Here is a 27,281-nt window from a genome sequence, read left to right on the forward strand (position 1 = left end):
TCTACTGGTGTAACACATTTTACAACTGGGATGGATGTGTGGTTTAAATGGACATATTAGGTAAAAAGATATATATCAAGTAAAAAGTAAAAATTAAGAATGTATACTGTAATCCACAGAGGAAACACTAAAACATTGTGCAAAGAGAAATAACACAAATTAAAATGGAATTCTAAAAAAATATTCAAAATAATCCAAAAAAGGAAAAATAGAAAAAACAAAGCCAGAAAGGACAGAAAAAGGAAATATATAGTAAAATCATAAGCTAGGCACAAGTATATCAATTGCCTTAAATGTAAGTGTACTAAACACCCCTTATCAAATTAAATTAGAGATTATCAGAATGGATTTTCTTTTCAGCCCCAACTATACTCTGAAACATATGCAACTTATAAATACAGTTATAAACCTTTTTTAGATCAACTTTAGCAAACAGTTTTCCAAAGTTTCCAAGGTTCCCGTCTAATTCTTCCCAAAGTACTTCCTCCTTCATTATATAAATGTTCCATCCTTTAGCATCAACAGCTGCACTCAAATTTATTAAGTTCCATAACCAGAGGCCCAGCGAATAAGAGCAGCCATCTAAACAAAAGCACATTCAACATTTTTCTAAAATCCCATGGGGGGAAAAAGATGCAAAGGGTTCTCCTTATTGTCTGGTTTCTGATTTCTATAACAAGATGTGAGCCCCATTACAACATCCAGGAAAGGATGGAACACGCAAAAGCAATTAGCCAACTTTTAAAACAACATCCACTTCTGAGGAGACAAACCATGCAGGAAACAAAGTAGTTTTGATCACTCCATCTGGATTTCGATTAGTCCCGTGTTTACGATAGATCTGCTTTAACATTTTACTGTATTGATAAGTGAGCGCTTTGTTTTGCAGGAAAAAATAATCCACTTCAGATCTTTGAAATGATGTTATTCCTCAATTAAATTCACTTTATAAATGCTGAAAGAAAAAGCAAGAAAGTTCCAGGTGGCCCTGTTACACTCAACATGTTGCCTTGTCATTGCTGAGTTTCTGTTTTCGATGTATAGAAGTGATAGGTGACTCTTAACTTTAAGTTTTATGATATATTTCAGATTAGAAAATTTGCAGAAGACCTATTTAGTTTTTCACCATAGAATGACACATTTGCAAAAATAGAATCTTTGTTTCCATTAAGTTTTATTAATATGATATCAAGATTACCACCAATCATGATCACAGAAGCAGCCTTTAAGGATTTAAAGTGAAAATGTGATGTAATAAGCCAGATAAATAGGGAATTCTTAAAGTGGTGTGCAGTGGTATAGCCTTAATATCAGGGCCAGCCTCAGAAATTTAGCAAGATCCTGTCTCAAAATAAAAATGAAAGTGGCAGAGAGGTGGCCTCTGGGATTGTAACTCAGGAGTAGATCACCCCTGGATTAAACATACATAAACACACACACACACACACACACACACACACACACACACTGATAAAATTCTCATAGATTAGGGAGATTTTCAACAATCATTCATTGCTTAGTTGATAAAGTCATTTTCTTCACAAAACTCCCAATTTCTTCAAATTTCATCAGTTTGGTAACTAAATACTGCCTGATATGTAATTATAGATATTTGCAGTCATTAAACAAATAGAATCATTTGTATTTCATAATTTAGATAGCTGATTTCATATGATGTGCATATCTTTATGTTGCATATAAGAGATATATAATAAATGATGTTTTGACAGTTATGAAGCTAATTTTCCTCTGACAAATTGGTTGAGGATTCCACTCATGACTCCCCTACAAGAGCTATACATATGAAATTTTCTTAGCCAATCCCCAAAAAAACAAATGCTGAATGTTTTCTTTGATATAAGGAGGATGATTCATAGTGGGATAGGGAGAGGGATCATGAGAGAAATAGATGAACTCTAGATAGGGCAGATGGGTGGGAGCAGAAGGGGAGCATGGGGTAATTAATGATGGTGGAATGTGATGATCATTATTATCCAAAGTACATGTATGAAGACACAGATTGGTGTGAATATACTATGTATACAACCAGAGATATGAAAAATTATACTCTATATATGTAATAAGAATTGTGATGCATTTTGCTGTTATATATAAAAATAAATAAAAGAAAAATAAAAGAAAAAAGTAAATGATGATGGAGGATGGATGAAGGATCATTCTCAGGGTTTTGGATTTGAATAAATCCCAGGTTTGGGACTCCACTGTCCATCAAATACATATTTAAGGTTGGACCATTCACTTAATATAAGAGAATCAAGTGAAGAAAACTGAGGAATGGACATGCTGAATTTGAAGTACAAATAAATTGTTTTGAAACTGGGATGAAATAATTGCAATGAAAAGGACAATTTGAGGGCCATTAAAGTACAATGATCATTGAAACCATGGATATGGATGGGATCATTCAGGAGATTCTGAAATCACAGAAGAATGTTGAGGATGGAACCCCAGGACACATCAACCTTTTAAGGGCAAGGAGAACAAGAAGTCCTAAGTGATGGCGAAGAAAGTCAGGGACATGGTGAGTGAAGAGAGTTTTGCTATTGAAATCAAAAGGCAAAGAGAGTGTCAGGGAGGAGGGCAAATTATGCAGAATATGTGACTTTGCAACATCTTATTAATGCTATGCAAGAATGGGTGTTTCAACTCCTAGCTAAATAAGCCATTGGAATTTTTCATTTTATCTGTTTTCGGGAAAACTTTTTAATTTAACCTTTGGAACATAACCTATGTATCAGTTTCCTAGGGTAGTTGTAACAAACTACCACAAATTTGGTGGCTTAAAACAGTCATTTTCTCACAGTTCTGGAGGCTAGAAGTCTGAAATCAGCTTTGTCAGGACTGGTTCCTTCTTAGAGGGTCAGAAGAAGACTCTGTTCTACCTTTATCCCAGCTTCTGTTGGTTGTGTAATCTTTGCCACTCCTTGGATTCAGGCAGAATAACTCCAGTCTGTGTTTCTACTATTACATGGTATGTACCCGGGTGTCTATAACCAAATTTCCCTCTTCTTATAAACACAGCAGTCACTGGACTTACCCAGTATGAACTCATCTTAGTTTAATTAAATCTGTAAAAATACTATTTCCAAATAAGGTCATGTTCTGAGGTTTGGAGGGATATGAATTTGGGGAGGACACTACTCAACTCCATACACCCACCCTAGAGATAAGATCACAAATATACAGGTGCTATAGCAAGAGAACTCTAGAATAAAGGGAAACGTAAGAAATTGGAAGAGTACAAAAACGGATAAATTTTATGTGAGGATCAAATTTTTACAGTTTAGTCTCAATTGTAAGAGAAGCCCAATTTAAGAGTCATTTTGTAGAAATTCCACATATTTATTAGCCATAAGAAACACCTGTCACTGTTTATTTTAAAAAAAAAATCAGCACATCATTCTTTCTTTCTCCTCCCTCCCCCCCTCCCTCCCTCCCTCCCCCCCCCTCTCTCTCTCTCTCTCTCTCTCTCTCTCTCTCTCTCTCTCTCTCTCTCTCTCCCCTCATTGAAATAACAGAATCAGAAAGCCTTCCTAGTCCTTAAGTCCTAAGGACCTGTGTTGACAGAATTTCTATAGCCAGGCAGGTGGCTAAACTAATGGACTCTCAAACTCTTTTAAGTAATGAAAGGTGTGGCCAGGGACCATACATTGACTCACTAAGCAAGTTACCTTTTCTTCATTATCATCAAATATTTATTATGCACCATGGTCTGTGGTATCATTAAGTATTAAATATATTAAATATATTAGAGTCTAATATCATCAGGGAGGAGAAAAAAATGGGCACAAACATTAAAAGTAAATTTTGTAATAATTTATAATTCTGAGGTTCCTTTGAGCCATATTGTCAATTCAAGAAGTGATTCTAAGACATGATTCCGGATCACACTTTTCTCTCCAACTTCTTTCCACATGTGACACAGATTTAGTTCAGATTTAGTTCTGAGCTGACCAAGAGCGAGGTCCCCTGAGAGCAAGCCTGCAGAGCCATCAGACAGAGGAAGAGCAAGACTTCCCTTCTGAGGCTGCCACAGAAGAGACAGGCTGTTGAACATTAAGGATGGTTTTCGTACCAGTTCTGAAGGTCGATTGGCTTTCAATTATTCTCTCATGTAACAATAAAGAATCAGTCTAATAGGTCTTTCAAAGGCCTGGACGGTAAAGATTGGGTGGTGTTTTTAAAAAGGAAAAGTAAACTACCCTATTGTGGCACCCGGGCGCTTTCAGAAATCAAACGTGGGGCCAGCGCAGCAGAAGAAACTGTCAGGGAGTTTCTGGACAGGCCCTGGTCACGGAGCAATGCGGATCCTAGAAACATGTTCCCACATGTTTTTATTGCTCCGAACTCCAGAGGGAAGCGAGATCACTAGTTTGGACGGAGAACTTGTCTTTTCGCGGAAGATTTTCTGCCGGGGAGCCCAGAACTTGGGTTTCTGGCTTGGGATAACTAGTGGCCCATGGGCGCACTCTGGGCCCAGACCCCACCAGTCCCCGATTCTCGGCGGGAGGAGCGCTCGCGGGGCTGGAAGCCTTGGCTGCGGAGTTTTCGATTTCCCCTTTTCCTTCTCAAGCCTCTCCCACTTCCTTTTCCCACCGGACCCCTCCCGCCCGCTCAGTCCCGGTCCCAGGGACGCGCCTCCCGCAGGGTCCCGTCCGCCTTCCCCCGGGACCAGAAGGAGGCGAATTCCTGCGGGTCCCAGGAGTGCCAAGAGTGAGGCGCAAGACGGGAAATTGCAAAAGTCCTCGCCCCTCTGCCCTCCCCCGCGCCTTTCCCGTAACTCCCGCCCCTCGGCGCTCGCCCCGCAGCTGATTCATAGACCGGGTGCGGGGGTGTCCCAGCTCGTCTGTCCCGCGTCCACTACGGCGTCCGCACTGGCGCCCCCGGCGCCTCTGAGGACTCGGCCCGGCTCGCGGAGCCCGTTGCCCGCGGGGTGAGTACCCCCGATCCGCCCACTCAGCTCCGCTCCGCGCCCCCACGTAGAGCTCAGCTCCCGGGCCGCGCGCCCCGCCTCCCTCCGTGATTTGTTCGAAGGGCGAACCCCGCGCGGTGCTGGGAAGAATCCCACATCTCTGTAGCCTTTCCCGCTGGACGTGCTACTGCACGGTCTCCTGGCTCTCAGCTCCGCGCTGCCTGGGACAGTGTTTGCTTGGGCTTGAGCTTCAACCTTTGCGCTAATGGTGCTCCAAGGGGTCTGAGTCTCTGGTGCGTCTACCGGGCAGGTAACACTAGAAAAAGACTGTGTCCTTAGTGCAGATTGCCAGGGCACAACATTCCCCAGCCTGGTTTTGAGTTCACCTCCCATCGCCTCTTTCTAAAGTGGTAGGGAAATGTTTGAGTTAAAATTCCCTTTTGTCTCTCTTCTAACGTAACTTGTGGAGTTAATTTCTGTCTCCAGCTCCTCCTGACCTTACCTCCCACCTGACAGTGTCCTATCTCTGGGAATCCGTGTCTCTCTCGCCACCAGGTCTCTGTTGAGATAGACAAGTGGGAAGCAGGGAGGTCACTCACTCACGTACAGGTGGAGAAAGGAAATCCCAGTGACTGAGGTGGTGGCAGGGGCAGGCAGTAATTTACCTCTTCTCCAGCCACGTGAATGGAACCAGTACCTTTTTATAGACTAGGAACCTTAGGTGTAGGGTCAGTCAGTAACTTGTGAGGGTGCTGATATCAGAACCCAGGTCTCACAAGCCAGAGCTCTTCGCCAACACTTTGTTTCCCTTCTTGATAGTTCTCCTGCCTGCCTGCCATCCATCCATCCATCCATCCATCCATCCATCCATCCTCCTGTTGCATGGCACGCACAATACTAGAAACTGACAAGAACTGCCACTTGTTATTGGACCTGCCTTGAACAACTTGTGGAAAACTTTGAGAACAAGCTTATTACCGATTCAGGAGGACTAAAGGTGAGCGTAGACGTAGGCAGGGGAAAGATGGACTTGAATGTGATAACTAATTTGAACTAGGAGGATCTCTGGTGGAGAAAAGTACTCCCCAGTCTAAACTGACTTTGGAACTTGAGTCAAGTTATTTTTCACCTACTGGTTTTAGTTTCTTTGTTGGTTAAATAAATAATGGTTCATTCTGTAGACCAGGTATTATATTAAATATGCGTTTTACGTGTGTTTGCTCATTTAAACTTCACCAGTAAATAAATAAGGTATTAATATTATTATCCTCATTTTATCAATGAGGAAAATGAAAACCAGAGAGGTTGAGTAACTGGATTATGGCCACACAACTAGCAGGTGACAGTGTCAGGACTGGCCTTGGAGTTTTCTCAAAACCACTATGCTGACCCTCAAACTCTAGAAGTTTTTGGAGTGGGCCTGAGGTGTTTGGTTTTTTGTTTGTTTTTGTTTTTGTTTAGTATCCTGCTTTGTCTCTGTTCTGTACTACTTTAAAGTATATTCCAAGACCCTGGACATTGAAATCCTCAAACAGTGGTGAGGCATTCCCAAACTGAGCTGTGTCTGAGAATCATTCCTGAAAATTTTCAATCACTGCTACTTATTCAGAATCTTCAGGGGATGCACAGTTGAATATCTCTGGCAGCATTTCAAGTACTGCTAGAATGCCTCCAGGGGCAGAAAGCTTACCACCTGGCATTTCATTGTTGGACAGGGCTTATTCTCAGTAGCCATTTGTCTCCTTGGGACTACAACCTAGCCCCTGTTCTGCCTCCTGTTGTCTGAGCTTTTTAGATCAAAAGCAGCTTTGAGACAACAGAGCTGGTGCTGGGTGTCCAGCAGGGACTTGAGCCTCTGGGGGAGGACGCTTGAGCTCTGGGTCACCTTTCCTCTTCACTTGTCTTTATCTGGATAGAAACATCTACAGCAGAATACAGAGGGGCAGGTCTCTGTAACCCTTTGTCCTGAGAAAGGAACCAAGTCAGGAAAACTATTGTGGTTTTCAAAGAGGAACCAGTGATATTGTATTTGACAAGAGGAAGGAGCATGTTTTCCTTGTGGGAACTGGGTTGGGGCGGGTGTTGGCTCTAGTAGAAAGACTCCTGGTGAATTTCATCTCGATCACTTACAATAACAGGGAGCCTTAGCCTCCTTTCCCTGGGAGAGGACATCTTTTTTAGTTTTAAAATAATATGTGAAATGGAAAAAAAAAAGTAGGGTATTGCAAGAGAAAGCCTCTCTAAGGAAGGCAAGCTTCCTCAGAGCTACAGAAGGAGAGTTTCTTTTCCAAGGGTTTTGTCCTTGGCTTCACCTCTTCCACCCCTCCTCATTTTCGTTCTACTGGTTTCTCAGCATCTGCTCTAGATTATATTTGGTTTGTATGTTTGTAAAGTAACACAAGAATGACAATACATTCTCAAATAATGTGGAAGTATATGCCATGATATCTAGGCATATCATCATCATCATCATCATCATCATCATCATCATCTAGGGATACCCGGCTCCACTTGGAAGAGCAGAGGTTAAGTTTGTCATTCTAAGATCTTTTTCCTTTCTAAAGACTTGCAGAATGTGGATAGATACACACACTTTTTAGTTTGTTTAAGCATGCAAATTTACTATTCTTAGTGTACAGCTTCCTTTTTCACTTTCCAACTCTTAAGAGAGCTTTCCAAATCTATACATTATCTCTTTGATTAATGGCTCCCTGTACTTCAAAGAAGAAATACTATATAATTTACCCATCCCCTTTATCAATGCACATATGTGTTCTTTAAAATAATTTGGCATTATTGACTGCTTTAGGGAAGATTGTGCATCTGTCTTTGGGCTCTAGTGTTAGTACTTCTATGGACTAGAATCCCAGGAGAGTTTTAATTAATTAATTAATTAATAATTAATGTTCTTTTTAGATATACATGACCGTAGAGTGTATTTTGACATACATACAAAATACAATTAGAGTATAACGTATTTTAATTAGGACCCCATTCTTGTGGTTGTACATGATGTGGAATTAGACTGGTCACGAGAGCTTTTCTTGAGCCCATATTTCTACTTGGCAAACACAATCCTTCAAATTGCGTGTCCTCCTGTTGTACTAATTTAAACTCAGCACATGATAATCTGTTACCCCTCATCCCTTCTAACACCAGCTGTTATCTTTTCTTTTCTATTTTTAAATCTGGTAAGAGAAGGGAATCCAATACAGTACTTTAATTTGCATTTTGCTAATTATTACTATGATTTAATTACCTGTATATATTTATGGATCACTTATGAACTATAAATTAACTGTTCATGTCCTTTGACAGTTTCTATTGAGTTGGGTTTTCCTCATCCCTATTTATTGCCCAAACTCTGTACCTGTTTATTAACTGCGTCTCTTGTAGATGATGCAAATATTTTTTGTAGCATAATGATCTCTTTTATCATTTTTTTACTATGGCCAACTACATATAATATTTAACATCTTAACAATTTTAAGGATATAGTTCAGTGCTGTTAAATATATTCACATTGTTGTTCACCATCCCTACCATCTATCTCTAGTACACTTTTTAGCTAGCATAACTGAAATTCTGAACCCACTAAATAATAACTCACCATTTCTCTCTTTCCCTAACCCTTGGCAAACTCCACTCTACTTTTATATAAATGAAATAGTTATTCATCCTTTCATGATTACTTCACTTAATATCATGTCCTCCAACTTCATGTCATGCCAAGTGCCAGAATTTTTTTTTTTATTTTTAAGGATGATTTCTATTCCATCATATGTATCTTTCACATTTTGCTTATTAATTCATACTATTTTTGTCTTTAACTATCTTTGTTGCACAGAAATTTTAAACACAGCAATCTCTTGATTTATGTGCTTTGTCTCGCTTAGGAAAGTCTTTTTCACTTAAAAATTAAATTATCTTATTTTCTTGTAATATCTTTATTTTTTAGTTTTTACATTAGATCTTTAAAACATCAGATTTTTTTAAATAAAATGAAAGGTAAGAATGTAATTTATTTTTTCTTTAATTTTTAGACAGTCAATCCAACACCATTTTCTTTAATAGTCCATCTTTTAACTCATTTGAAATTTGATTTTATTATAAAATAAATTCCTGTTTATACAATGGTCCGTTTCAGGACTCTATTCTGTTTCTCATATCAATATCACCCTGCTAATACTAGAGCTTTAATAATGTTTTTATGTCTAATAGTATATATTTCACACAATCTTTAAGTGGTTCTCATACATGTTCTTTGTTATATAAACTTTATAGCTAGTTTGTCAAGTTTAATAAATTTCTCTTGGACTTCCTTGGAATTTTGTTGAGTTCATAATCAATAGCAGTCTTTTCTTCCTTATTGCTCATTTTAATATAACTCCAGGCATTGAGGAAGCGATGCCTTACAGTAAAGGGTTGGGCTTTGGTAAGCGACTCACCTGGCTTCAAGTTCTGTCTTCACAGTAGATTAACTGTGTCAACATGGACAAGTTACTGTTCACCTGTTTTACCCTTGATTTCCTCATTTATGTATGGGGATAATGAAAGAATCTCTTCCATGGGACAGTTGTGAAGATTCAACTAATAATGCCTATAAGTAGCTTAGGGAAGTACCAGCTGGAGAATTAATCTCTGCTGCATGCTGTGATCATTTATTTTTTTTTATTTTTATATCCTTTTTTTTTATATCATTCTCTGTCATTTTTGGAGAATCATTGAGAGTAGGAGCTAGCCAATTATTTATTGTTAGTATCCTAGGAGAAAAAATATGTAATAAATCTCCAATTTAGTAGTGCTTCTCAAATTTCAGTATACACATGAATCACTTGGGGACCTTGCATGAATGAAAAATGTTTTTGTGGGGCTGGGGATGTGGCTCAAGCGGTAGCGCGCTTACCTGGCATGCGTGCGGCCCGGGTTCGATCCTCAGCACCACATACCAACAAAGATGTTGTGTCCACCGAGAACTAAAAAATAAATATTAAAAATTCTCTCTCTCTCTCTCACTCTCTCTTTAAAAAAAAAAATGTTTTTGTTCAATAAGTCTGAAATGTGGCCTGGGAGGTTGCATTCTCGAAAGCTACCAGATGATATCAAAGCTACTTGTCCTTTGTCCACAATTTGTGTGTATAGTCTTTTACTACCATTTAAAATTATGCTGCTGGTGACAGTATTTCCTATTTTTAACACATGTGATTACTAGGACTTAGTAATTGCTTTCTCTAAATACCCTGTGCTAAAGAACTAAGTTATACTTGTTTTCCTTTCTTCTTTGTCTTTTTCTCCCTCCTTTCCTTCTTTCAGTCCTTTTTAAAATAACAGCGTTTAATGAAAGCACTAAATTATAATACCTAGTTCTATTCTTAGATATGAAATAATTAAGACATTTGACTATCTTTTTAAAATATTTTCTTTAGTTGTTAATTTAGTTGTCAAGCCTTTATCTTTATTTATTTATGTGCGGTGCTGAGAATCGAACCCAGTGCCTCACACATGCTAGGCAACGGCGCTACCACTGAGCCACAACCCCAGCCCCTGACTATCTTGATTATTTGAAAATGTCGATTAAAATGAAAAAATCATATAACATATATCCAATCTGAGTATAAAACCTAAAGTCATGGAAAGAAAAGCCACAATTGGAAGTGGTTTTGCAAACAGAAAAAAATTAAGTAAGTTGTACTTCAGAACACTTGGAAAAATGTAAACCAGAAATAGTACTTGGCAAACACAGAATGAAGTTTCACTATTTGTATGGGCACCAACTTTTTGAGAAGTAAATCAACAGAAACTGCTTGTGAGTAAACCTTTCCACTATTGTTGCCTTGGTCACCTCTCTTTACTTCCAATCTTCCTATTACTTTCATAGGAAAGTATTTCACACACACACACACATACACACACACACCACACACACACACCAATTTAAAGAATGTTTTGTGTTACAGAATCACATAATTTGAAAGAGTTATTTGTAATTTCCCTCATCCTGTCCACCTGCCCTTTCCTATCCCAGCTCTATGTTTATAACTATGAGTAAATGTGTATGTGTTTGGGGGCCAGTTGGGATCCCTCAGGTAGAGGACAGCAAGACAGAAAAAGGTACACAGAGATGTATTGAGGGAAGCACTTTCGAGGGAGGGAGGGAGGGAGGGAGAGAGGGAGGAAAAGGATGCAGGTATGGGCAGAGGGAGCCGCCAGACCAGTGTGGGTCTGAGACCTGGGAAAGTGGTCCAGGAGATGGACGGTGGGAAGGAGTTGCTTCCGGCTGTGGTATAGTTCTAGGAGAGTTGTGGCCAAGCAAGACGCACAGCCTGAACAGAGTTGCTCATTGGAGGAGTCTGAGTCTTCCCTGGCTGGGAGCAGCATAGGGGTGTGAGTGTGTGGAGGGTGGCTATCAGTTGTGCCCTTGTGAGTCCACACTCCAGCGAGGAGTTTCTTCTGGAGCCAGCTCTGAGGCCAGCTGCATAGTTGCCACACTTCGATTCCAGAGATGTTCCTGTGCACACACTATTCTGCAACTTGCCTTTTCACTTTATTTTGGGGACATTTTCCCATGCCCACATGGATGTAGTTCATTCTTTTCAAAAATTGCATCGTTTTCCTTTGTAGAAAAGTACCATTATTATATTTTCTTTTTCCAGTTCCTTTTGAGGGACTTTTGCACTGTTTTTATTTTTTTTTCTCTTAAATATACACAAAGTTTTGGTGTTATCAGTGACTTCATGATACCTATACATATATACACATATGAATCTATACTATCTGTAGGACAAAATTCCAGTGACAGAATTATTTCTGAATCAGAAGGAAATGCACACTAAAATTTTCATAGATATGTTCATATAGACCTCTATAAAGTTGTCCTCTTTGTTCACTAATGAATGAACATGCTTATTTCTCAAAACTCTTGCCAATGAGAGGCATTAGTATTTTTTAGCTTAGCCAAATGGATACTACATAGACATTCATATTCATACAGACACACGATTGCTGTTTTAACTTTCGTTTCTTTCTTAGTGATCTTGCCTTGTTTTTCACTGTTCTTTTGGATATTGTATTTTCTTCTTTTCACCAAATACATAATCATGTAATTTACAGAGTTGTTCCCCCTGCTTTTTTTTTAGATAAGTTATCTTAAGAGCTCTTTGTATATTAGGGATAGTAGCTCTTTGCTAAATATAGAGAAGTTATCATTTCCAGTTATAGCACTGAAATTTTTAAATGTTTATGTAATCAGCATAGTGCTCTTTATCTTTATGCTTCTGAGTTTCATGTCATGTCTGCCAGATTATAAAAGTGTTCATCCATGTTTTATTCTAGTACCTTTAATGTTTTTATTTCTGACATGTATATCTTTATCTGGAATTTAACTTGCTGAAGAGAGTGAAGCAACAGCAATACTGGTTTAAATTGACATTAACTGGATATTGAATGTGGAGGGTCTCTTAATGTTATCTAATCCTCATGCCCATACTATGAAGTAGGTTCTTTTATTCTCATTTACAGAAAATAAAATTTAAATCCTAGAGAAGTTAAATAACATGAATTCAGGAATACATATATTAAGTGCCAGAGTTTTTTTGACCCTAGTTTTTGACCCTAGTTAGCATGACCCATGTACTTAACTATTACACCTTCATTTCTTCCATAAATGTCTAGGTTATTGTTCCCATGTCATTTGGGAGAATAATATATCTTTCTCAAATTATTTGAAATATCACCTTTAGCATATACTAAATTCCTACATATTTGTTTCATCAAGACTGCTCCTTAAATTTGGATTTTCTGTTTCTTTATTCAGCTTCAGTCACCACTTAGAGGCTCAGCTTTAAATCTAGCTGATGTCACAAATTCCAGAAATCTTTAACTCAACATTGTTAAAAAAAAAATCATTTGTGGGGGCTGGGGTTGTGGCTCAGTTATAGAGCACTTGCTTCACATGTGTGAGGCACTGGGTTCAATTCTCAGCACTACATATAAATAATGAATAAAATAAAGTCCATCAACAACTAAAAATTTTTTTAAAAAATCAGTTGTGTATGAGGTAACTCAATCCCATAAATCAGGATATACTTTATAAACCTGGTAGAAGCACTTAACATTTATCCACTGGATGGGTTCAGGGTGGAGAAGGGAGAAGCACTTGAACTCTATGGGTGGAAGTCCTCCTGGTGGAGCTTGGAAGAGGAAGGAATTGGAGTGAAACTTTGTAGCTAATCAAACCTGCTGTAATGATGGAGGCCACTTCAAAGGGATTCCCTGGTGCAAATGTAGTGCTATTTAAAAATAAATGAAGGTAACTGAATGTGAGAATGATAGGGCACCGCCAAGATGTGGCAAGCAGCTCTTTGTACAGAGCTCTTGTTATTGATTCCAAGAAAAACTGGAAAAATTCTCAATATGATTTTGTTTTTTAACAATTTGTTGAGGCTTTTTTCCATGGCCTACAGTATGATCTCTCCTGGAGAGTGTTCAGTGTGCCGTGGAGAAAAGAGAACTCTTTCACATGTGCACACACCCAGGCATGTGCCCTCCATGAACAGTTTCTTTTTTAAAACAGCATTTGCATGTGACGTCATCAGGTCACCCAGCCAGTTTTGAAGAATTTGGCAACACACCCAAGTTCTTGGGAAGCAACTGACTGTTAATCCCACTGCACCACATGGGGATTATTTGTGATGGGGCAATGCCCCGGGATTAAATGTCTCAGTTGTGGCAGAACAAGAAGTGCTGGTGAGAAAGGGCAGTCTCACACTCTCTTTAAAAGTTTTAGTCACTTGGAGAATTTACACCGAGGGACATTCATGGGCATCTTGCCTGAGAATGAGATTTGGCAAAGAGACAAGATTTGAGTAGGATGTTCTACAAAAAGAATAGGCTGCATTTCTTATCTTTCCTTCCTGTTTTGCCTCCCCGACCCCAGAAAAGGAATGTTTGTGAAATACTATGAATTAAGCAATATTTGGCAAGAGGAGAAGTGGAGAGGCCTGAAAAGCAATCTGTTTTCATGACAATAGGGTTGAAACCATGCAAGAGAAAAGATGAGAAAATGGAAATCAATTTGCATTCATTTTCCAGCTATTTCCTGGTTGGCACCTGTGTTCTGAGACTGACAGATGGTGGGGCAGAAGATCCAGGCCTGTCCATCACTGGCTCATCATCTTTTGGGGAACGATGGCGAACTGAGAAACAGGGGGAGACAAAGATTTAGGGAAAGGATCAAGTAGCACCACTGAGGCAGGAAATAGTTTGGACTTGTTTCTGAAGTCTGCTGCTTCTCACTTCCCTGACTTGGTTTGTTTCACTGGAAATTGGAAGTGGTGCTCTCACTGATAGTTGCAGACGGAGCAAGCCTACTGGATGGATGAGAGGGCTGGGTGGCCTGTTCTGTGTTGCCGCAGGGCTGTGGAGGAAAACCAGCCAGAGTTTGGGGTGCCCTGAGCAGCAATGAGAACAGGAGACGGTGGGCAGCAGCCAGCGGCATCTGGCAGCCCCACAGGTTGGTACTTGCCCAACAGTCCATTCAAACACACAGCCCTCATCCTTTAAAAAAAAATTATGATTATTTTATTTTTTTGCAGTGCTGAGGATAGAATCCAAGGCCTCACATGTGCTGGGCAGGAGCTCTACCATTGAGTCACAGCCCCAGCCATAAACCCTCATCCTTGAGTGTGCAGAAAAGCCTGGCTTAAGCCTAGATTTTTATTTTGATGGACATGGTGTGTGGGTAGGTGTGCGCGCCCACGAGTGCATGGGTTAGTGTGAGTTGTGGAGGGGCCCAGAGTATTGGTTTGAACTTTTTTCCTATGTTTATCCCATCTTGATAATCTAGTATTGTGGCTTTAAAAACAATACTTATGCCCAAAGGGTACCTGAATTATACCCTGGCCAGGAACTCTTCAGAGTATATATCAGACTGGCTACTTGCTGTCTTCCCTTGGCGATAAGAAAATCATGTCATAAATTGAGTTCTCACTGTAGACCACCCAGCCTGTTCCTCCCACAGCCTTCTGCCTCTACCCCAATGGTGATTCCGTTCTTCAAGGGCTCTGGCTGAAATACTCAGAGCCATTCATGGTGTCTCATTGCTCGCCACCTCATGTCTTGTCAGCTCTATCGTTGAACCTCTTCCAAATCCCACAACCCTCACTGACCCCACCCAGCCCAGGCTCTCCCGTTCTCACCTGGACTCTATCTGTGAGGACCCAGCTTCTCTTCCTCCTTCCACTCTTGCCCCTTCTGTCTCCTCTTTTCAGGATTTTCTTCTGTGTCAGCCCAGGTTACACTTCTGCTGAAAATCCTGCAGTGGTCCCCATGTTCCTAAGTTAAAGCCCAAGGTGTGCCCGTGCTGAGCCTACCCCCTCTCCTCTCTACTTGCCCTAGCCACACTGACTCTGAGCTGTTCTTTGAATCTGTCACGCACTGTTCCACCTTGGGGTCTCTGCACAATTGCTTCATCACCTGCCGGTTTTCACTGCATTTATTCGGGGTCCCATGTGGACGCTGAGAACAGGATGGCTTGAGCAGGATTTACTATAAACTATTTATAGTTGGGCTGTTCCCTAACTTGGAAGCAACTGGCTGGAGCCATTAGTGTCTCACATAGCCTCAGCCCCTGGGTTATCCAGACAACTGTCCCTGTGGTAATTCCAAAAGAGGGCTTCATGGTATCTCTAGGATGTTCTTCCAGTTGTCACCTCCACATTCTGCAAGTTTTGAGGGACTCGATGGATCTTGCAAGGTTTTCAGAGAGCAGCTAGGACTCGTATTCCTGCTACCTGTGGTCCTTAGGTGCTCTGGGGCCTGAAACACGGAAAATGGCGGTTGACCAGTCAAATTGATGGAAATAATACAGTTTTCCTGGTTATCTGCAGGGAACACATTCCAGGACTCCCAGGGATACCCCTGAACCAGTGATAGTACCAAACTCTGTATCTACAGTGTTTTCATATACTGTGTATACATATCTGTTATTGCAGGGTGACTAGCACCCCACCAGGGTAAGTTCCTTCTCAGAAGATGTGAACCACCTGAGAAATGAAAAGTCTGAAATAATTAGTAAGAAATAGAGACAGAGCCAGAAATCAGATAGAAAGGGGAGCACCTGATAGGTCCTCCAGTCCTGATAGGAGTTGGAAATGGACAACTTAAAAATGGCCCTGATTCTTTATTTAATGGGGAGTAAGTACATCAAAGGCAGGGGTAAGGTTTCAGTGGCAGGAGTCTTGGCTTGGTGCTTGCTTGGTGCTTGCTTCTCTGTGTGGCAGAGGTCTTGCAGTAAACAGGTTGATTGGCATTTTGACAAGCCACATCCATCTCCAAGAGGCTGTGTGGCTCCAGCAGGTCATCCCATCTCCCTTGTTGTGTTGAACTTGTGATAGAGCTAGGTCAGAAGCCACATGAACCAAGTGTTCTGCTGGGATTTCCCCATACCAGACTTTCCTGCCTAATGGCTTCAATAGTGTTTTAGGTCACACGCAGTTCACATATGGGTCATGGGTGGCCTCTGGCAACCCACGAGAAACTTTAATTTGTATATTAAAACTTGTAAGACATTAACACCAGAAATAATGGAACAGAACAACTGTAACACAAACCATAATCAAAGGTAAAGAATAGAGTTACCTTAGATTAGTTATAGAGGGAAGTGAAGGGAAGGGAGGGGAGGAGACACGGGCATAGGAAGGATAGTACAATGAAACAGATATCATTACTGTATGTATACATGTGACTGCATGACCAATGTGATTCTACAACATGTACACTCAGAAAAATGAGAAATTATATCCCATCTATGTATGATATATCAAAGTGCATAAATGCATTCTTCTGTCATGTATAACTAATTAAAACATATAAAAATTTTTAAAAAGGTATTTAAAACATAAATTATTTATTTCCGGGATTTTCCCTTTCATGTCTTCATACCGTGGTTGACTGTGGGTGACTAAAACTCAGGGACGAGAAACTGCACATAAGGGGGACTACTGTGGGCACTTTGCTCATGGGCAGTGTCCACTGCATCACAGGTGCCACCTGCCCAGTGCATGTCAGGATGGATGATAGAGAGAGCAGGGAATGTGAGTGGCTGCTGCAGCCAGCCTGGGATTCACAGCCCAATGGGTATGAGAGAGAGTGGGCATGGTGCAATGGACAAGACTACCCCGAAGATTCCTAGACTCTCCTGTGACACCTAAACCACAGTCATCCATGAATACTCATATTACACAGGTCTTACATGACAACTTTTATTCATTAATATCTGCTTACCTTTAAATGGTAGGTGGCTGAATTGTACTGTTGAGCATTTCTGCTCCTATAACTGGTTTAATTTTTGTGACATGTGAGATATTTGATTTAATGGGGAAAGTTCAAGCTTTGGGAAATATTTAAAATAATACTTTCATAAAGAGAACATCTGTCAATGTGCACCTCACCCTCCAAATCATTTGCTTTTAAAAGCATGAGCTGCAATTTCCTCCCACGGTGGCCCCTGTGCTCCTCAGATGGTGTGTATGTGAGGAGGATGAGACAGTGGGATGGGAGAGAGGTGAAAATGAACTGCCCAGTGGGTTCCAGGGTCTTTACTCTGAGCATTTACCTTTGCTTTCCCCTTGATTTTAAGCAGAAATTATGTCCTCCTGAATTGATCTGGACTCTGACTTTGATATTTGTTTATACCAGGAACTATTCAAAATTTTAAGTAGAGATTTGGGGGAGTTACGAATTGATGTGTTTGCCAAAATTAAAAGGTAGCAGGAGGTAGTGCTAAAGGAACATGAGCATGTCCTGTGCTTTACAGGTCTTTGCTACTGTGTCAGATGGACTCACCCCTAAGAGGTTTGATCACGTTGGGGTAATTTATTGGTGTGGTTTACCCTATTTCCTGCCATTATTTTTTTCATTTACCTCTAAAATACTAATTTAAAAAAAGAGAGAGAGTGGGCAGTAAAAATTGATGCTCTAGCTCACTGTGTTTCTAGCTTTTGATGAAATCCAGGTGGCTGGACAGAGGTAAAAATTGGATTACAATGATTTGTTTCATGCTACTCTGCTGAGTCAGTTTGCAGAAGAAAAGTGAAATTTAGTGCTTCCCCTGACTAATACATTTATTATAAAATTAAGACCAGATTAGCCTTTTTGAGGTCATCCAGGCTCACTCTTCATGCCCTCAGTTTGTCCTGTGATCAAAGTGCCTGATGAATCAGTGAAGCTCAGTGGCCTGTAATTTGCAGCCCTCTTCTAAGGCAGGAAGAACCGGAAATTATGTTGAACAATGAAACACTGACTGTCTCCTGATAGAATGTGCTAACTTTTCCTGGGTTGAATTTTAACAAGGGGGATAGGGAAGAATGGAAATGCTCCTCTGCAGAAAAATAATTTAAATTCAGCTCCTTTGAAACTGTGGTATTTGTTCTCTTCCTAATCAGAGGCTGTTTTTCATATTTAACTCCTGTTTTTCTTCTTTACCCTTCTTTTAAAAATTATTTATTGGTCTTTTAAAAAAAAATTTATTGGCTATTTTTAGTTATACAAAACATTAGGATTTGTTTTGACACAATTATAATAAAGAAACGTGGAATATAATTTGTTCTAATTCAGTCTCTGAGACTTCTCCTTTCCCTCCTGTCTTCCCCCCTCCTGTTCCCTTCCCTTGAGTCTACTGATCTTTCTGGTATTTACTTAGAGTGTGTTTTAAAATTAGTGCCTAAAGGTGAGATTCACTTTGGTATAGTCATATATGTACATAGGAAAGTTAGGTCAGATTCATTCCACTGTATCCAAAAATCTAAAATCAGCATACTACAATAATGCAGCCACATCAATGTTTACAGCAGCACAATTCACAATAGCCAAGCTATGTAAGTTGAGGTGTCCTTCAACAAATGATAGATAAAGAAAAATGTTTATATATATATATATATATATATACGCACGCACGCACACACACACACACACACACACACACAGTGGAGTATTACTCACCATAAGAAGGATGAATCATGGCATTTGCTGATAAATGGATAGAATTGGAAACCATCGTGCTAAGAGAAATAAGCCAGACCTAGGATATCAAAGGTTGAATGCTTTATCCTTTTTATCAACCTTTGCTTGATTTGAGTGAATTGAAGAAACTGACTGATCAGTTATCCATTGCCACTAAGCCTCAGTGGCACACAACAATAAGTTTTCATGGCTGTTACACCTGGGGTCCCTGGCTCTGGACTGGGAATGACCAGCTTCAGGCTGTGTAGGCTGGCCTCCGCTGGAGCCGCTGAGAGGACTCTGCTCCACTTCCTTCATCGCTCATTCTCCTGGCTTCATTAGGGCACAGAAATGCTCTCTTCATGTCAAAGTAGAAACACGGAGCAAGCAGAAACACACCAGGGCTCTGGAGGCCCAGCCGCCTAAGAGGCACACTATCAATTGTGCCTTATGTACAGGCAAAAAAAAAAAAAAAAAAAAAGTTTAATGAGATGGGGGCATGTGTGTTCTTCCTCTGTTGAGGGGGCTCCAACGTCATCTGACAAGAAATGTGGATCCAAGGTGGGGGAAAATGGGAGCCTTTAATGCCACCATCTACCACAATGGGCTCTAAGAGTCTTCTTGTTGTTAAAGTGAATAAAATCTCCCTTCTTGGTGATTTATCTTTTTCAGGATACCTGGACCTATGGCTCTCTTTGCCATCTTTCAGAAAACATTCCTCTTGGCATTGCTGACCTGGAGAACTTACCAGAGTGAAGGTAAGAAGTGGAAAGAACAGTAAGGAAACAGGTCACTTAGAAAAGATGAGGTCACTGGTGTTTTGGAGAAAAGCAGTTTCCCCCCCACCTTTAGGAATTACCTGCAGATGATGTGTAGTTCACAAGAAGTGATGTGTTGGTATCTCACAGCAACAGTTGCCTTGATCTTCCTTCCTCTTCCTGTGGCTCATTGCAATGCCTTAATCCTGACTTCCTGATCAATGCCTTGGTCACTAGCACCGTTGTGACCAGACCCAGTCTGGGTGAAGTTCATGATCAATGTATTTAACCAAGGCCATTGCCAAAGTAGTTTCTTCTCACCTTACTGGGCACAGAAATGGACGGTGCCAGACCAGTACTGCCTGCTGAGTCAGAACATGCTGTGGTCCTTCAGCTATATTTATTCAGAAGCTGTCAGCTTTGTAAAATATAGGTGAAAGCAACAAAATTTCATGAATCAAAGGAACCCAGTCAAATCTCTGCAAGATATTAAACTTAGTGCTGAAAAGCTGTTTATAGATAAAGAAATAAAGTTTGTCCATTTGCTACTTGCCAATAGAGGGTATTTTGAGATAAATCAATTTTGTAAATCAGGTCAAGAAGAATTCAACACTTCTCAAAAGTTTATGGACTTTGAACTTGTTTAAAAGGAGATTGACTTGAGTTTCTGTTGGTTCCTAAATTTCCATTGCTTTCATCCCTATTTTATGAGACTTTACATTTCCTCTTCCTCTGTTTATTCTGTGCTGGCTTTGTAACGGACAGTACAGCTCTCTCCTCTTAGGAATTACCCACCCAATTCCTGTCTGTGGATCCTGGAAAATGATACTTTTAAGGAATGTGCACAGAATTTCTCATCATTTCTTAAAACTTCCAAATAAAAAGCTGTTTGGGAAAAGCAGATTTTGTTCTGATAATGAATAGCTCAGTTCTCTGCCTGATATGCTTCAGATCTCATTTGTTTTCAGTCCACGACACAAGGGGAGATACTACTTCTTATGACTTCCTAAAAATGATTATCTGTTGATTTCTCCTGTGATCTGGGCTATGAGGTGGCAAGAGGATTTCTCATTTGGAGCACCTTGACCTCTCTCTCTTGAGAGCAGGCTGAGATTTGCCAGCTGAGTGGGGAGCCTGCCCAGTGAGAATGCTTTGTCCTCCGTGCTCCTGATTCTGAGACAGTCCCACCACCCCAACTCCAGGCTTTCCAGGCCACCCCCGCCATCAGCCCCAGGTTTTTGGCACAGCTTTTTTCTCTAGGGAAGTCTCACTACCTGATTCACTACTGACGCTGGGCCTTCCACTCAGACCCTCTGCTCTCAGAGCAGGCCCTGCTGCCCACTCTTCCAGCTTCTTTTGTTAGATCAGTTCTGCATTTCCCTATATTCCTACTGGTCAGGCTTCGCTTCGACTGCCCGCTCTGTCTGCCAAGCAGGACTTCTGTGGTCAGCTGGTCTTGTCTTTATCCTCACCTGTATGGTTTGGATTTCTTGTTTTGATTTCTGCAACATTTGCCCAAGTACCTACTAAACCTTCCCTCAAATGAGTGGGGTTCCCACTCAACCATCCAGGTGCAGGTCTGAGAATCTCCTTCAGATAACCTGGCCAAGCTATTCCCAGTGAGACAGCACAAAGACTCTCTTCAGTTAAGCCTGGGCACATGTTTCCATCCACCAGAGATTATGACTGCAGCATTTTGGTGTATTTTCCTCCACTTCTGTGTCTATATTCCGTAGAGATGCACATATGTAGTTTATAAAATAAAAGTTACATATATTAACATGTTTGTGTATATATATACACACACACACACACACACACACACACACACACATATATATATATATATATATATATACACACACACACATATATATCTTGGGGGTGTTTTGGTTAGTTACACAATGAATACAGGTTGGGTGAGTGCTTCACTTTGATACTAAATTGCCATCTAGAAATAACACTCTATTTCAGTGCTACATGGCATCCCACCTTGTGAATGGATTGCAGCTTCTTTCCTCAAGCAGTTTCAGGCCAGCCAGGGAAGCAGTGGGAAAGCAGGAGGAGAATCAAGTCCAGGTCTGATTCACAAGTCTGGCCACATTCCAGTGTGATGCAATGAGAGCTGAAGCTGGGAACCAGGAGCCCTGGGTCTGGCCTGGTGTTTGACCTTGGCAAAGTCACTTCCTGGTTTTTAACCTCACCTCCCTCATCTGAAAAACCAATAGGATTGGATTTAATAATTTTTATGATTCTTTTAGCTCTCAGACTTTACCTGGCATTTTATTTCTTTTGACCAAATTATTTCTGATTGACGTTACTGAACAATCTGAGTACTGCTGGTTGCATAATTGAAATTATGAAGCTTCCCGTATGTCAAAAGCAACATGTCAGAATTTTCTAGAGCCTTTGGAAATAAAGTCTGTAATGGTAATTGACCCACTCATTCTGCAACCAATCACAGAATGTCTATACTGGTATGGTATTAGTCTCTGTTTCCCTGAGCTGAGTAAGTGTTAGTCACACCCTTATTTATGTCACAGCCTACTGAAGACAAACACAGAGGGTAGCCTATTATGGCATGCCGTTATCAGTGCTCCAAACAAGGCGTGAGAAAAACCATGGCAGAATGATGTATTCTGAAGTACCATTATAACAGAGCAAACCTGGTGTTTTAAAACAATATTTAGTTTTAAATATAACATATTATGTGATTCTTTTTTTTCCTTTTTTTTATTGTTGGTTTATGTGATTCTTAAACTAATACATATTTCCAAACAACATTTGCCAAAACATTTGAAGAAATGTGTAAAGAAGAAAATTAAAATCACTCAACCTCATCATTTAGAAATAATGACTGTTAACATTTTAGTTTTACTTTCCTTTGTAAGTTAAAAAATAACTTATCTATTTTTTAAAAAATTCAAGATGGGGTGCCTAATCCAATTTTTTTAGAAGTATATGTGTATTAGTCCATTTCTGTTGATAAAAGAAAATACCTGAGACTGGGTACTTTTTTAAGAAAAGAGGTTTAATTAGTTTACAGTTTGGAAGCTAAAAAGTCCAAGATCAGGAAGACCCATGATGTGGATGTGGAGAGAGAGAGATTATATAGTATGACAGAAAACCAAAGAGATTCAGGGAAAAGGCTCACTCTTTTATAGTGAACCACTCTAACTAGGGTCCCAATGAACTACATTAAAGCCCTCCAAGAGTAGGGCCCCCAATTACCTAACCTCCTCCCACAAGGCCATACCTCTTCAAGGTTTCACCACTTCTTTTTTTTCTTTTTTTATTGGTTGTTCAAAACATTACATAGTTCTTGATATATCATATTTCACACTTTGATTCAAGTGGGTTATGAACTCCCATTTTTACCCCGTATACAGATTGCAGAATCACATCAGTTGCACTTCCATTGATTTACATATTGACATACTAGTGACTGTTGTATTCTGCTGCCTTTCCTATCCTCTACTATCCCCCCTCCCCTCCCCTCCCCTCCCCTCTTCTCTCTCTACCCCCTCTACTGTAATTCATTTCTCCCCCTTGTATTATTTTTCCCTTTCCCCTCACTTCCTCTTGTATGTAATTTTGTGTAACCCTGAGGGTCTCCTTCCATTTCCTTGCAATTTCCCTTCTCTCTCCCTTTCCCTCCCACCTCTCATCCCTGTTTAATGTTAGTCTTCTTCTCATGCTCTTCTTCCCTACTCTGTTCTTAGTTACTCTCCTTATATCAAAGAAGACATTTGGCATTTGTTTTTTAGGGATTGGCTAGCTTCACTTAGCATAATCGGCTCTAATGCCATCCATTTCCCTCCAAATTCTATGATTTTGTCATTTTTTAATGCAGAGTAATACTCCATTGTGTATAAATGCCACATTTTTTTTATCCATTCGTCTATTGAAGGGCATCTAGGTTGCTTCCACAGTCTTGCTATTGTGAATTGTGCTGCTATGAACATCGATGTAGCAGTGTGCCTGTAGCATGCTCTTTTTAGGTCTTTAGGGAATAGACCCAGAAGGGGAATAGCTGGGTCAAATGGTGGTTCCATTCCCAGCTTTCCAAGAAATCTCCATACTGCTTTCCAAATTGGCTGCACCAATTTGCAGTCCCACCAACAATGAACAAGTGTACCCTTTTCCCCACATCCTCGCCAGCACTTGTTGTTGTTTGACTTCATAATGGCTGCCAATCTTACTGGAGTGAGATGGTATCTTAGGGTGGTTTTGATTTGCATTTCTCTGACTGCTAGAGATGGTGAGCATTTTTTCATGTACTTGTTGATTGATTGTATATCCTCCTCTGAGAAGTGTCTGTTCAGGTCCTTGGCCCACTTCTTAACATTACCAACCTGGATATCAAGCTTTCAATACAAGACCCTTTGCTGGACATCCTCAAACCGTAGCAGTATGGAAAAGTTTGAGAAAAACATATGATTTAAACTTGGTGACAGAGTGAGAATGGAGTTGGTGGGATTATAGGGAAGGGGCTCAACTTCTATAGTATCTCAACATTTTTATCATGATTATGTGTATTTAACATTTTTGAGGTTATATCATATAACATAAAATTAACCATTTAATAATTAAAGTGAGTAAATTATTGACATTTAATATATTCACAATAGTTTCAACACAAATCCGTTACCTCAAAAGGAAACCCTATGAAACAGTTACTGACTCCTCTCTCCCCAGCCCTTGGAAACTACCAGTTTTCTTTCTTCTCTGTGGATTTATGTATTCTGGATATTGCATGTAAGTGGAATCATACAATCTATAACCTTTTGTGACTAGCTTCCTACACTTAGCATGTTTTTTTGAATTTCATCTAATTTGTAGCATTATTCATTTTCCTTCCTATGAATGGGAGTCTTTGTATGGACATGATCCAGTTTATTCATTCATCCATCCACTGATGCACCTTTGATTTATTTCTACCTTTTGGCTGTTATTGATGATGCTACTACAAACATCCACAGACAAGTATTTGTTTGAATCCCTACTTTTAATTCTTTGGAATATAGTCCTAAGATTGGAATTGCTGAATCACACTATAATTCTCTCTTAATTTTCTGAAGACCTGGCAAAAAGCTTTCCCATAATGATGAGCCATTTTACATTCCCACCAGCAATGTACAAGGGTTGCAAATTTCTCCACATTTTCTGCCAACAGTTGTTATTTCCACTTTCTTCTTCTTCTTCAAACCATTCTGTGGGTGTGAAATGGTATTTCCCTGTGGTTTTGATGCCTTCATGATAATGATGCTGAGCATATTTTCATGAGCTTGTTGGCAATTTGTGTATCTTCTTTGGAGAACTGACCATTCATGTCTTATGCGCATTTTTAAACTAAATTCTTAATCTTTTTGTTGCTGATTTCTAAGGGTTGTTTATATTGTATAGATGCTAGAACCTAAGCAAATATGTTATTTGCAATTATTTTCTCCCATATGTAAGTCACCCTTTTACTTTCTTGATAATGCCCTTTGATGCACAATTTTTTTTTTTAAATTTTAAGGTAGGTCAATTTGTATGCTTTTCTTCTGTTGTTCATGCTTTTAATATCACTTCTAGGACTCACTGCCAAATCCAGGATTTCGGAGTCCACCTTGAGCACTCCCACCCTCCCCATCTCCTCACCTTTACAAAATGTCACAAGGGATGGGTTACTTTCTGTGAAAGTAGCTGTTGATGGCTAGTGTCCTTCGTTTTATGGTTATTCTTATTAATTTTACTTCCCTAGAATCTCTTGTCTGGAGTTTTCTTCCACATTCTGATGGTAATTCCTTGTCTGGATCTGAAGCTTTGTGCCAAGTGGACCAGTCAATGAAGGAGCTTCCTTCTTGTCTCAGCTCCTCAGCTTATCTGGCTCCATCCAGAGCCCCATCCTGCCATCTGTTTCCTGAGTGTGGCAGGACATTGGTGGAGCCATGAAGTATCCCTCTCGGACATTCCAAACCCTGAGACCTTTGATGGGACAAATTTTCCTGTCTTGACTGTTGGGGGACAGTAGAGCAAAGGGCAGCACAGGTTTTCGGCATTAAACTGATCACGGTTTAAATTCCATATAAATTTTTTGCAGTTGTTCAACTTCATGGAGCTTCAGTTTTCTTAGTATTGTCAGCTGGGTGCAGGGGCACATGCCAGTAATCCGAGTGACTTGGGAGGCTGAGGCAAGAGGATCACAAGTTCAAGGCCAGCCTGCATGACTTAGCAAAACCCTGTCTCAAAAAAAAAAAAAAAAAAAAAAAAAAAGTGCTGGAGGTGTAATTCAGCAGTAGAGCCCTCCTGGGTTCAATTACCAGTACCTCAAAACAAAAACAAAATTTTAAAAAAGTTCCTACCTTACAGTTTTACAGTATTACATGAGACCACATAATATAAAGCAGTAGCGCTGTGCCTGGAAAATAGTACATGTTCAATCGTGTTGTTGTGTTTCCTTTTCAGTTTTTTTTTTTTTAAAAAGCATATCACAAAAATTTGGGGACTCTCTTCAGTATTGGAGATAGTGTCCATTGTTGTTGTACAAAGAGACATTCTCCTCGGTTTATTTTTAAGGGAGCGGATGCTGAGAATTAAACTCAGAGCCTTCCTCATGCTGAGCACATATTCAACCACTGAGCTATCCCCTCCCCAGTCCCTCTCTTGCCTTTTAAACTACATGCCAGAGCATTTCATTTCACTAGAGCAAATTCTTAAGGTTCTAGAAAAATGAATGCCTAGCAGGTGGTACCTGTTATACCATCGGTGATCAGACACCAGCTGATTTTGTCAAGTCTTTATCTTTTCAATTCCTTCCCACCATTCCCAGCTTACCTCAGATCCTTTCAGTCCAACAATTGAAATAGTTGAACCAGCAACACACAATTCTTTTCAAATCTATATGGCATGCCCTCCTCTTGAGTGGAAAGCCATGTTTTGCTCCTCTAAGAATGAGCAGCAACTTAACTCACTCAGGGCTCATCTTCTCTCTGGTACCAGAGTGGTCACTGGCAGTGGTGCCAATAATGGTTTAAAGACAGTCAGTTTGAGAACTATTGGGCCGCTTCCCAAGGTTAATGACCTCCACAAATCCATTCAAATTTGATTTTTTTTTTTAAATTCTATGCTGGGGATCAAACCCAGGGCCTCACAAATAGTAGGCAAGCACTATACCACTAGGTTATATCCCAGGCCTAAATTTCCTATTTTTTTTTTTTTTACAAACTCTATCATACTACCAACTACCCTAAACTATAGTGTCTAATCTTTCATGTTAATTTGTCTTTTCTTTCCACCTAAGTTCTTCCTGTAAGCTAGGAACCATATGATAAGTATTTTGTTTCATACCAAGTGCCTCATATACTGCTGGTCTCATCCAAAGAGTTCAGTAAATTCTTTCTAGAGGGCTTTTAAGTTCAATACACCAAAATGCAAGGGTCCATGTCTAGAGATAGGCTATGCATCCACTTTATAGCTTTTTTGTAAACATTTTAATTCTGGAAATATGAAGTTTATAGCAGCATATTCTCTTTCTTTATTTAGCCCTGTTATGAATTTCAAACCAATTAGATTGTCCAATTTAGATTCTCTTGTTTTGTCTGTTTACT

General features: G+C 40.0%; 2 protein-coding genes across 2 annotated transcripts in view; both read left to right on the forward strand.

Annotated features, from left to right (window-relative positions):
* The first annotated feature begins 4,303 nt into the window (after positions 1-4,303).
* On the forward strand, positions 4,304-5,925 carry LOC308658308 (uncharacterized protein). The gene is made up of 2 exons (XM_081310867.1): positions 4,304-4,958; positions 5,753-5,925. The coding sequence occupies exon 1, from the start codon at positions 4,323-4,325 to the stop codon at positions 4,956-4,958; it is 636 nt and encodes a 211-aa protein (XP_081166993.1). The 5' UTR covers positions 4,304-4,322; the 3' UTR covers positions 5,753-5,925.
* The window catches only part of OSMR (oncostatin M receptor), a 65,137-nt gene continuing 42,674 nt past the window's right edge, over positions 4,819-27,281 (forward strand). Inside the window, 2 exon segments of the mRNA XM_081310858.1 lie at positions 4,819-4,954; positions 19,604-19,689. Coding sequence (XP_081166984.1) covers positions 19,617-19,689 — 73 coding nt within the window. The 5' untranslated portion in view covers positions 4,819-4,954; positions 19,604-19,616.

This window comes from Spermophilus citellus, assembly GCF_964194105.1.
Source record: "Spermophilus citellus genome assembly, chromosome: 1".
Taxonomy (NCBI): Eukaryota; Metazoa; Chordata; class Mammalia; order Rodentia; family Sciuridae; genus Spermophilus; species Spermophilus citellus.

Coding starts and splice junctions, on each gene's coding strand:
- LOC308658308 (XM_081310867.1), top strand. CDS start 4,323: ATGCGGATCCTAGAAACATGTTCCCACATGTTTTTATTGCTCCGAACT.